Source organism: Hippoglossus stenolepis, chromosome 9 (assembly GCF_022539355.2).
Source record: "Hippoglossus stenolepis isolate QCI-W04-F060 chromosome 9, HSTE1.2, whole genome shotgun sequence".
Taxonomy (NCBI): domain Eukaryota; kingdom Metazoa; phylum Chordata; class Actinopteri; order Pleuronectiformes; family Pleuronectidae; genus Hippoglossus; species Hippoglossus stenolepis.
This window is the reverse complement of record NC_061491.1, coordinates 15,670,610-15,683,209: the sequence shown is the minus strand read 5'-3', so window position 1 is coordinate 15,683,209 and position 12,600 is coordinate 15,670,610. Positions and strand designations below refer to the sequence as shown.

The following is a 12,600-nucleotide window of genomic DNA, read 5'->3' as shown; positions in this document are numbered from 1 at the left end:
TGACATTTTATAGAACATAAATTTATGAAAACCTTTTGTTTCCAGATGTTTTATCTTTTAATCATTGTAGATAAAAGTGTGATTTGCCAGAATATGTCGACTCATTCACAGTTTGACTCATTCAACTGACACAGCCAAACCTTTCTGCTGTGAATCCACCACAGTGAGAAGGACCTGCAGAGACGCTGCAGTTGGTACAACAGGGCCGTGTTTTAGAGAAATGGGTATTTCTGTACTCGGTGGGGCGAGTCCCAGGACTTCTCTGCCTCCCACTGAGTCCTCTCTAATTAAGTCCATGTTGATTACAGCCTGTCTCTACATAGCACACAAGACCAGCGTGGAGAGCGAGAGCACGCCTTTCATCCCAAAACACATGTACAGGGCCAACATATAAGCTCCATGGTCTTTTAGGAGCACTTGTCTCTGGGGACGTCTCCAAACATGCAGGGGATCTATATAAAGCTGCTCCAGGCTCCTTTCTTGTTTTATTCACTTATTGTGACAGATGATGCTGCTCAGCTGGGGAGGAGGTGACAAGTTACAAGAAATAAAAATGTTTTCAAAAGTTTGGGAAAGAATTTGATCCACATTAACATAAAAAAATAAGAAATTCTGGTCGAGAGCTTCATCAGTTTGTCTCCAGAGGGACAGATTCTTCACACCACTGTTATTTCTGTTTCACTTATTGTTGTTTCTGCCATTACAGCATCAAACAGCTCTGTGACTTACAACAACTGTGTGTTTCTAATTGTTGCTTTATCTTTATCTTGTCATCAAGCAAAAACAAAGTTTTCTGTCTGCTCACATTTATACCACAGGTTATTACACAACGTGTTCATGCACTGAAAACACAGATTTCTGCCCAAGCAAATACATGAATTATCTGTTTCTATCCATCTATTCTGTTTTGTTTGTTTCACTACAGCAAGCAGGCAAGCTTATCAAATGTATCAATACAGGATTTCTTGCACTTTGATTTTTGATGATCTGTCTTTGGAGTTAGTTGTTTGTACTAATATATGAACAGCTGATGTTGGTCAATACAAGAGGATACAAATAAAAAATATGATTAGAAACTAGTCACCAGCCGTGTTGGGAAATAACTGTTACGCATAGAAGAATGTTCCAATTATATATTTGTAAACCGTTACAAAAGATTTAAGCAAATCAAGAAGTGGACTTGCAGCTGACAGCTATAGACAGACGGTCCGTATTATATAGTCTATGGGACAGACTGAATAGAACATTGTTAGGTATTTTTTATAACATTTGTTCAAAAGAAAAATACAGGATAAATATAACCTTATCCTTAAAAGAAATTCCAGTTGAAACAACAAATCTAAACCTAGTAAAATAAAAACCAATCAGTACACATGTGAATTCAAAACTCAACAATGAGCCCATTTTAAAAAGTCTTTATTATTTTTTCTTATAATCAATGTTTGATACTTGAAGCAAGAATAATGAACAAAAATGCTGAGCGGACCTCGACATGAGGCGTCATCCGGGTTCGTGTTTGTCTGATTTTCTTTCTCGATATTCATACGACCTCCAGTACAACAGAGGCTCAGTTGTCTCATGATGCGTTATGGCAAGGTGCAGGGAAAACAGACAAGGGGAAACATTTATAACCCACCTCCCTCAAAAATACCCTCTTGAGCACAACCACAAAACAAAAACCAAATAAAAAAAAAAAAAGAATACAGAAAATATGGTCATGTTATTTACACAGCTTCCACTCATTTTTCTAGACCTTAATTACAAACATACATCTATCTTTCAACTGCACATTTCTCCAACCTACAGAGTCCCTTTGGGTCACTATCCACTACTACGCCTTCTCAAAACTCTCGTGCCGACAGTGCTGTGACGGATCTATAGAGTGGCAGTCTGATATACAAGATGGGGCAGTAAAATCGGTGTCAGATCAGCGCTCCTGTAGATTCCCTGTCACGAATATTTAAGGACCCGCTGCTCACGTTACATCTGGAAGCCACGATGACCGGAAAAAGCTGCGCGATCAGCCGACGGCTTCTCGGTTTGACATCATTCTACGATGTTTTAAATACCTGTACCGAGGTCGACGGTTTCAAAAATCGCCACCTGGTGTATTGTGGGATGATGTCATCTATGTGGCTGAGATACAGTACTTAAATGAGCAGGAGCCTTATAGCACCTCAAAGTGGTTCAAAATGTGGGCACCTCTCAACTCCTCCATTTACTACACAAATCTACTCACAACAGTCCCCTACAAACACTTCCATGGTCACCCTTATGGCACTTTCAGGTCTTTACAGTGGTAACAATTAGTGAAGGCAAACAGACTGAACCTTTACCCGTCTCAGCTTCCCACTGGGAAGCAAATCTACAACATCAAGAAAATAGAGCTTTTATCATAGCAAAACAGCTCAGATTGAACGATTCCAAAGGTTCAGGGTTTTCGTAATAACTATACTCGATGGGGGTATCTGAGAAATAACCATTAAAAAAAAAAAAACAGGGAGTGGAAGTGCTAAGAGGGATATAAGCACAGTGGAACAAGAAACAGGATAAAAATTAACAGTGAACTATTCAGTTCATCCAGGTTAGAGACAAATCTTGGATAATCTACTGTGAATCCATTTTTATAACACCACCACCACTACGACGAAACAAAGCAGGAACATCCAGAGTGACAGGAACCAAAATGGCCAAAGACACGAGGCACATTTTCACACACAATCTTGGCCTCAAAGGTCGATTGTGAACAGTTTCTGAAACTATCTCCAGTTTTATCACCAGATGGTTTTCAATAGTCATGTCAATGTGTGATAACTTGGTGTCATTTCACATCAATCCCTGTTTTTAAGATACAGATCTGAGATGGTGTTTAATGCAACAGTGACACAAAATAATCCCACTACACTTGACTACATGTGTGTTGAGCAAACCCGTGAATGGAGGTTGGCTACTGAACCTCTGAGAAAAACACAAAGCCGAGCTGACAGACGCTTTTTCTGCAGAGAGGCTGAAATGCACAGAGCTGGTTTGTCTGTGGGCAGCCCATAAAATACCACAATGACCAACCAACCAGTGTAACTGAGTCACTACAGTAGAGTGTTTACTGGAGGAGGAATGTTCTAGCTGGATCCTTCCCCACACCAACAAGTGCCAATCGATCAGATTTGTGGAATGTATTTGTCTTTTTCTCCAATAAGCACACAGTGGATGTTAATGAAGCAAGCTAGAGAGGAATGCATGTTTACATGGACTATTGTGTCCACAGTCAGAATGATGAAAAGCGACAGGAATGAAAGAGAAACAGCAGAAGGCAGGTATTGATTTGTGCAGCTCCAACACAGGCAGCAATGATGATTTATCTATAGTCCTTGATGTCGACTGTGGCAGAAAAATGTGTTCAATCCCAATTTATTTGCATCGTCAATCTTCTTTTCCCAACTATTTTTATTTCAGATTAAATGAGGACTTTCTTCTCTTTGTACGATCAGTCTACTGCACTGAGTTTCCCTGTTTGCATTTTGAATATTCCCACAAGAAAGAGAAAGAAATACTGTTAAGGAGGTGTAAACAAAAGTTAAATTTGGCAACATTATATTTTGGGGTATGGCAACACAAAACACTGATGCCTACTTCAAAAAAATATTGGGGTATACAATCGCCATTGGGAACGGCTGACTTTGGAATTTCCTGGTCATTACTCTAAAATAAAAAGAATTGTGTAAGACTGTTTTATAAGAAAAAAGATAATAAAAAAATGTCTGCCACAGAATAAAAGGAGTCCTTTGTCACCAAAAAGCAAAAAGTATTTTCTGTTAAATTTGCCACACCTCCTTCTTATTCCACCTGTGTTAAACTGAGGGTTGGGGGCTGGCTAAGAAAAGTTCATCTGGAATGTTGCTAGGAATCGTTGCTGGGCAGGACTCAGACGAACACTGTCACTGAGATCGGCAGTGACCGGTCCTGCCCACCACCCAGCCAATGGAACGTCCTGAATTGTAGCGGGTTCGGGAAGAGGGTCATTAAATGGCAATTTTGGACATTTGGTCTTCAAGTTTGATGATTCGCTTCTCCTGACTGCTGACCAGGTCCTTGAGGGATTTTATTTCTTTCAAGATCTCCTCCAGCTTGGCTTCAGATTTCTGTGGGAGACACGAAGGACAAAGGACAAGAACTTTTAGCACATTTGTATAAGTTTCTGTCATAATTCTGCTGCAAACGTCAGTGTCACAACAGGGCAGAGGACAACCTGTGAAACACTGCCTACAGTCTTGCACTGCCACCTGGCAGGACCTGGGTCTCTGAGGGTTAACATGTTCCTCCAGCAGTGGAACCAAGTGGGCTGTGATTACAGAGCAGTATGGCAGAGAGACACATGGGCTGGGCCCCAGGCGGGTGGCTGTGTTGTGGGTGAGGCATGGATGCATGGCGGCAGGACGCCCAGAGCTGCACCAGACCCCTCAGTTTGTAGAGTGGGTTGTACAACCTCTACAAACCACCTCAGGAGCACAGCCAGCAATCAGCTCGGTTTCTTCCACTTAAAATGTGTCTGTCTGACAACATGAGGTCCAGAGAGCCACAGACGAATAGACAAACCTGCAGTGAGCGGCCTTAATGAGGGCGGAAGTTAGGAGGACAGACTCCCATGTCTGATGTTATCTAAATATTATAGTATTAACTGTCAAATCATGTAAGGGCTTTATTTGGCTGAGATTCGCAGGGTTGTTCTTGATATGTGAAATGATCTGATAAGAAAAAGTAAATACTCACAATTGTTGGAGTTGGGGAGGCAGACCTGATGGCAGGGCTCGAGTTCTCTGTGTTCTTGGCCGCCTTGCTGTCCAAAATGTTCTTTTTGAACACCTTGAATTCACGGTTCTTGGTCGGAACATAGACATTCTTGAGGGAGATGAGTATGGGTTCTCCATTCTTGCCGTCAAACCACTCCTCAGCCTCAATGGCAGGGTCTGGTCCGGCTGTGTCAGGGTACAAGTCGTCCTGGAACAGGTCCGACTGAAGGAGAGGGAAAGAGCGACATGCTATGAGGAAAAATCTAAAACCAGTTCATTATAAGAAAAGGCGTCACTGCACTGCTGTTGGTTCAACCTGCAGATTACACAGTGGTGGAGCAGCCGCGTGCAAAGACAACTCACCTTTCTAGGCACAGTCATCACGATAGGCTCACACTTCCTTTCATGCAGTTTATAGAACCTAGAAAACACAAATTAAAACCAATTACCAAAAGGTCAGTACATTATTAAACAGAAATAAACTCAAATGTCGACAGTGAGGTTAGTGATTATGTTCTGCCTCCTAGTGGTTAAACTAGGAATTCCACATTAGAAAATTCTAAACTCAAAACAAATTCTGGGTTCAGATGATGAATAGCTTAGCTTACCTTGCAATTTCGACCTTATTGACATCAAGGCCCCTCTTGGGCATATAGCCCATGCCCCTCTGGGGCTCCTTGGTGACAAAGGTGCTAAGGAAGTGAACATATGGAGCCTCATCTGTGATTTCAAAGTAACGGATGCTGCTGTCACCCTGAAAAGGAATCATACATTTTACTTCTGTAGCCAATAAAGTGGAAATCAAATTTCCTCATAATATCCAAAATTCTTATGTTGTGCTGTTAATTATTCATAATTAAGCATTATAATTATGCTTAATTTAAGGGTTGAGTGCCTGAAGGGGAACTTACCTTCCCACAGATGTAAACAATGTTGGTGTCTGGGTCATAGAAGGGCAAGAGCACTCCATTGCTGGAGTCCATTTCATTAACAGTCAGGGGCTCCTCCATGTTGTCCTGTGTGAAAAAAAGTGTCATGATAAATTTGTATATGTAGGTCAGAGGAAAAGGTCACTATCTTCAAAAACAGGAAGAACTAGTTGGACTTCTAATAGCTGTGAATATTGTGGTAGATTCCATAATAATAAAGTTGTAAAATTTTTTAAGGGTTATAAGGTTAGTCTCACTAGTTTCCTTACCATTTTAAGACAAAGGAAATATTTTATATTCTGAAACTGAGATTTTTTTTTAAATTGAGGAAATAAATTGACAAAAAATGAGGTGAAAATGATTCCTGACATCTTTAGAGCAGAAATCAACCAGGGGGAAAATCTGTGAAACTGCCAAGAATTCGCTTCGTCACAGAAGATGAGCTCAAAAACACTGACGTCTAAAATGTAATAACTTTCAGAGAAAATAATCGACTCGCTACAGTAACAGTCAGCTGACTATGTGAAACTGGGTCAGTGAACTGTCTTTGTCCAAACAAACAAAAAATCCGTTAAGCAGCCAAACGCTGTTATGTTATCAGGTGGTTATGGGAGAGTAAGGAAAATGTATTTAAAATTTACCACTCACAAAAATGTGATGATTACTTAGAAACATGGGCTCCCTTCATCACTGAGCTTTGTTTTGTGTTTACTTCTTGATAATGTTTTAGTGTAAAATAATATAATAATAACAATCCTAGAGGAAACACTGGATAAAATTAATATTGGTCCAAAACTGCTGTCCAAAATACAGTAGTAAATGCTAGCAACCACCATAGTGCCTAACCCTGCAGAAATCCAAACAAAGCCCTGCTGTTGATGTCAATTCAAACTTATTCTTCTGCTCTCAATCCCAGTGTTTGGTCACATAATCATTGAACATATCTCGTGCAGTCAGCGTTCATGAAGCAGCTTACCATGTTCCACAGGGATAGCTGTCTCTCACTCATGCGACTGAAACCTGTGGTGAGAATGTTGCCATCAGCCAGGAAAATGGCCCTCATGGGTCGAGCGCCCTCATGAGCCTTCTCCTTCTCCTGTGAAGTGTAATTTAGGAGTCAACACTGTTTCCTGAGCACAAGACTCACTGTTTCCTGAACTATTAATTATGTCATAATTTTGTTTAGTTTAATGGTGATCTTAGTCAAGCATAAAAAGAAAATGTTACAAAGAAATCTTTTAAAACTGCTTACAGCAATAATCTTCTCCTTGCGGGGGTCAATGACACGGATGGACTTGTCCTTGCAGGAGGTGCAGATGAGGTTACCGCTGCGGTTCCAGCTCACGTTGTAAATGACATCAGGGTGCATGTCCTCCAAGGTGATCATGGCCTCACCTGTGCCCACGTTCCAGATGACGACCTGGTTGTCACAACCTGGTGACAGAGTGAAGTCAAGGTGAGCAGCTCATCCCAGTTACGCACAGCATCTGGTCTTTATGGTAGCTAACACCACAATGATATGTTGTAGCTTGAAGTTTAGTGCTAAAACTTAATTTCTGGGAGGCTAACAGCAGGACTTCAGTAGCACTTTAAGTCACAGGTTCGAGGACACGGAGAGAGTTGCTACCTGCACTAAGAAGGACATTGCGTGCTGTTGGATGCCATGTGATGATGCCAACACGCTTGGAGTGGCCCTCCAGCACCACCACAGGCTCAGACATGGCAGTGACGAGGCCATTCTCAGGAATCTGCCACACCTGTGGAGGACATCAACAGGACAGAGGTCAGGAACAGAGAGCAGACAGGAATGAAGTCAACTTATTTCAACATACCCAGTTACTGATGAATTGTAGTTACCAAAAAAGACCTGAGGGGGGCAGCAGCAACTAAGAATTCATTGGCATACAACAGGATGTGTTTCATGACATAAGGGACATATGGTAAAATAACCCATATGCAGGCTGCAGTTACTTTACAAACCTGAACCCTAAACTTTAATAATAAGAGTTTATCTACCGTTGAGACAAATAGTGGTTCTGAGGAAAAGTCTGACCATAAGATTGGGAGATGAGACCAACCAACCCAATACTTATTTCTTGAAGTTTAATTGATACATGAAGGGAGAGCTGTAGCCACTGAGCTGAATGTCATTTAGCAATTTTGATCAAATGAACACTCCCATCAATTCTTTAGATCAATCCATGTCCAAACTATGACGGTAATATTTTAGTGCTATCTGCTGGATCGGTCTTGACTCGATCAACCACTTTTAAGCATGCATATGTTTTATGAGGTTCATTTTAAATGACCTTTGAGTGATGAGAAGTGTGAGTAAAATTCATTCTTTACTTTAAAAAAACTGGTATAGCAACGTACACATTTTGGTGTACAACTTGACCAGTCTGAGACCAGACTAGAAAGGGCTCAATCTTCAGTTTCAGACAAATGTATTTGTCTTTTTCCCATCCAGCGTCCATGTTGTTTTAATAGCTAATGCACTTGCTCCCATCAGTGTGTACATGGGCGTGTTGGTCTTAAAATAAAACCAGACACATTGGTGGTGCAATGCCGTCTTAAAGCACTGGTAAGTGATTGTGTTTTTGACCAACAAACATCTCGTCTGAAGTCAGTGGCTCAGGGTTTCACTGTTATTTTAAGAGCTCATTATTAAGCATGCACCTACATAGGCAGGTGCACAACAACCATACACTGATTGTTATATACACACACACACAAAGATGGTCTGCTCGAGGGGGATGTAAAACAATGTCTTCTCTTACCTGATACGCCCTTATATAGCAAGGTGCAAGGGCACAAGGGAATGGGAGATGGCAATCCAATTGGTTTACTGTGTGTTGTGCCCAAAACAGACCTATGATTAACTAAGAGACTAAGAATATTGCTTTTGAACCATGCGCCCGGCACAATGACCTTTTTCCCTACTGCTAGTTTAGCAGTAGGGAAATTTGGACACACCCTCAACATATTTGCAACATGCTCTTTAGACCATTCACATATATAGTTAAAATAGAAGCCCCATTGTTACAAGGAGCAAAAGCATTCATGGCTGCTGTCTCCTCTGCAAACATGAAATAAATATAACATTGTTTCAGTGTGGGTTTAACAGGAAATCTGGACTTTCAGGTGAGAACGTGGTAGCCAAGTAAACAGGCAACAGTCTAATCTCAGCCTTTTACAGCCCAAATAAGGACATATGGAGGCAAGTACAACTAAAGTCTCAAAAAAGTCTGTGACCTCAGCTCAATAAACAGCTAAATCATTCCCCAGCTCTGATTCTTACAACACATATTTGAATCTAATCTAATCCAGAGGGTGAGGTCTGCACCCATCCCTGGGTTACAACAGTCTGGCTTTTCGCAATAAAAGCATGTAGTCTGTTGTCACTTATTAGCTCAAGAGTGTGTGTGATGTACTTTTCCCCTCAATGAAGTGATCCGAGTTTAGGTCTAGAGACAAACTTTACCATCACTGTGCAGTCCTCAGAGCCGCTGGCAATGACATGATCATCGTGAGGGCACCAGTCAATGTCCAACACCGGGCCTGTGTGTCCACACACTGAGGGGTAGGATTTGTCAATGCGTCCCGTCTGTAAAGACAAAAGATAAACAACAGAAAGTAATGAGATTAGTCTTAGTCTGGTCCTGCTTAGAGAACATCGTCTGATGGAGGAATGAGCATGTTTTGAAACAAGACAATTACAGTATAATCCTAAGAAATCCTAAAGCCCACCTACAAATTAAACACAAGCGCATACATACATACACATATATATATTTATTTTTAACAATGTTATTATTATTATTTTGTCAGCTTATTTTTTGCAAAGGTCTTTATGTTCTTTGTGTGTGTGTGTGTACACACACACACACACACACAGGTTTTTTGATTTGATTACAAGTTGCAAGAACATTGTTCGTTGAAGATCAACTGTGTAGAGTCACAAGCTTTGATAGAAAATACAAATCCTACATGAAGTGCTCAAGCCTAGCATGTATTCTGAAATTGAATTTTAAATTGTGAGTCTGGTTTTATTCCCAATTATGAGCACAGAGAAGAACAGATCTTAGTGTCCAAATCCAAAGATCAACCCTGGTTTGTCACACCATCACCTAGCCAAAAAGAGAGGCTTTAGTTGAATTGGAGCTACACAGAAGCAAAGTGAGATTACAGTGAGCCCCTATTGGTCCACCCACAGTAATTAAAGAAAGTTATTAGTTGTGGCGTCGTTATACAGTAGACACATGCCAGCAGATGCTTGGTTTTATACACCATCTCCTTACTTTAAAATGGTTACCCTGAATCAAACACTAAATTGTGCTCTTTACATAACCTGCTTATACAACTCAGACGAGACTCAAATAAACTTCTTACGCACAAGTAAACACGCAAAGTACACTCAGTTATACTTTGCATCCTCCTCTAACCAACGTGAAGCGTAACTGCCACACCTGTGAACCCTACGAACTAGGACAACCTGATGCTCTCTACATGGTGAGGTGACTTGGTAAACCTGTGCTGTAATGGCTGCGGTGTCTGAGACACACCCTGGTCTGTGATAAGTCTGTAGCACCACAGGGATGGAGAAATGATGTCAGTTACTATGGAAAGAGTTGTGCTGCTGCAGCCCTATTTTAAGCATAATGGTTTCCCTTATGCAAAAAAAAAAAAGAGAATAACTCACTGCCCACAGCTATTCTGCCATCATCTTGGGAATGGCTACAATAATTGTTTAAGACCAAGTAGTAACTTTAAGAACTGTATATTGAATAAAGTAAGAGCTACAACCAAAACTAGAACCTAACCCTAAACTCACAAGAATGTAACCTTCGACAATTACTAATGTTGGTCCAAACAATAGATGTACGCTCCAGTACCATTTATTATGCAGAACATAGCCACACAGTACAACTCAGAGACTTACAATGTCAGTTTACTAAAAACACATGGAATTCACACAAGCAGAAGGACATGTTTTGACAGAGAAGCAGTGCATCATATGGTATGGAGTGTCCAGGCTAGCCAGACAAGTTTGAAATTCTGAGCATTTTTCCACCACCCACAACACGCTGTTACCTGCAACTGCATGTTATGCAATCGTTTGCATTTCTTCACAGGCCTTCCATTTCAAATTCTGAATCATGTCTTCTCCCACAGTAACTTACAGATCCTCCACCTGGTGTGGTTATCAAACTTGATAATGATGATTTTGAGTATACTAGTATTTATTTGTGATATTGTATACAACAGCAAAATAACTAACTGCATTTGTAAAACAGACTTGTGGGGAATTAACCAGGGCTACATGAGCTTTATTCACAATGTCTTTTCTACAAAAGGCAAAGCTAATGATGTGAGTAAAGTGATTGTCCCCAAGTTCCAAACAGATCAAGCTCCTCCCAAATTCTAAATTATAGATTTTGTAGCCAAATGATAACATGTTACTTTTAAGGACAGAACTGTCAAGACACAAATGCAAAAAGCAGCAAATAGAAACCTTTTAGAGTCTAAATCTAAACTAATTGCAGCCCAATATTACAATGTTCAGATTTTCAAAAAGTGCAGACCAAACAGATCATCTTCACATGTACAATTTGGGGAAAATAAAACCCGGAGACCAGAGGAAGTTGCTGTGGACCTTGGAGGGACAGTTCAGTTTATGGGTGTCATGCTGCTCAGGTATTTCTGCTCTAAAAGCCATTCTCTGCTACCGCTATAGCACATTATGCAGCCTAGCAGAGGACACGGCAAGACTCCTGCTATTACAGTGAAGAGGTGTGGCCGATATCTCCATATAGCATGATGCATAACTCAAAAGTCATATTCAGTTAAACTGAAGAGATGGACTGGCTTTCTAAATCAGTATAGTCCCACATACAAATCACGGTTTGTGACTCTGTGCTCCATGAAAATATTAGGCCGGTAACCAGTCACCTGACTGACACAGAGTCAGGGCTGTGACACATACTCCAGCTCCAAGTTTAGTGATCAAAGTCCAGTGTATGTGAGAATGAACTCTGTGTGTGTGTGTACGTGTAATATGTGAAAAATCACAAGATCTTGTCTAAACCGCACCCTGACTGCTAAACACACCCTGAAATCTGCCCTAAAGCCGAGTGTAAAGAAAGCAGACTTTGACACTGCTATCAATGGGGATCTATGAGCAATCATCATGTATCAGATAACATTGACCATAATTAAATATTACAAGTAGTAGTAGCATTTCCAGGCAGATAATGTATTTGTATAATAATTTTCCTGCACCTGATTTCCTGAAGTCAGTAGGAACAGGGTTAAAGCAGGAAGTAGGTGTAGCAACAGAAACGTCAAACAAACTGATCATGGAGGATAATGGGCAAATAACTCACATATGAGCTAATCCACTTAATTGTCTTTAATAATGCATTTACTTTGACATAACAGCATTTTCACAAAATAAACAGATGCATAATATTATTGACACCAAGTAATGCCACTGGTATACCAGTTCTATAATGTAAAACAATTACTATCATTTAAACATCAGTTGGTGTTGTGCCCTTTTGTCTTCTCTGATGAGCACGAGTGTTTGTGTACTTGTCTCTGGGGTGGACGGTGCATTTATTAAAGAAACATTGATTTTAAGTTCACTCGGCTGCTTTTAGGCATTAAACTGACATTCACAACTGTGCTGATGTTTTAGCAGATGTTATAGTTATTGTAAAACAGAAAAAAGGAGGAGACTGTGACCCTGAGAGTTTTAGTATATTATCACTGTTTACTCAACACAAACAGTCACATTTCATTCATCTAAACCTCAGAGTTCAAACTGTGGTGTTGGGAATGTGAGCTTCATTACCAATGAGGAGTTAAAGACTTTTCTTGCA

At 40.5% G+C, this 12,600-nt stretch overlaps 1 protein-coding gene across 2 annotated transcripts in view; it reads right to left on the bottom strand.

The window, feature by feature from the left end:
- Window positions 1–1,400: 1,400 nt before the first annotated feature.
- LOC118114928 (coronin-1C-A) overlaps window positions 1,401–12,600 on the bottom strand; it is a 35,412-nt gene continuing 24,212 nt past the window's right edge. For both annotated transcript variants that reach the window (XM_035165690.2, XM_035165691.2), the window contains exons 3-11: window positions 9,201–9,323; window positions 7,344–7,473; window positions 6,969–7,150; window positions 6,693–6,812; window positions 5,699–5,803; window positions 5,396–5,541; window positions 5,151–5,208; window positions 4,768–5,010; window positions 1,401–4,139 (exon numbers count right to left, since the gene is read on the bottom strand). In XM_035165690.2, coding sequence (XP_035021581.2) covers window positions 4,020–4,139; window positions 4,768–5,010; window positions 5,151–5,208; window positions 5,396–5,541; window positions 5,699–5,803; window positions 6,693–6,812; window positions 6,969–7,150; window positions 7,344–7,473; window positions 9,201–9,323 — 1,227 coding nt within the window. In that variant the 3' untranslated portion in view covers window positions 1,401–4,019. The remainder of the gene's footprint in view (window positions 4,140–4,767; window positions 5,011–5,150; window positions 5,209–5,395; window positions 5,542–5,698; window positions 5,804–6,692; window positions 6,813–6,968; window positions 7,151–7,343; window positions 7,474–9,200; window positions 9,324–12,600) is intronic.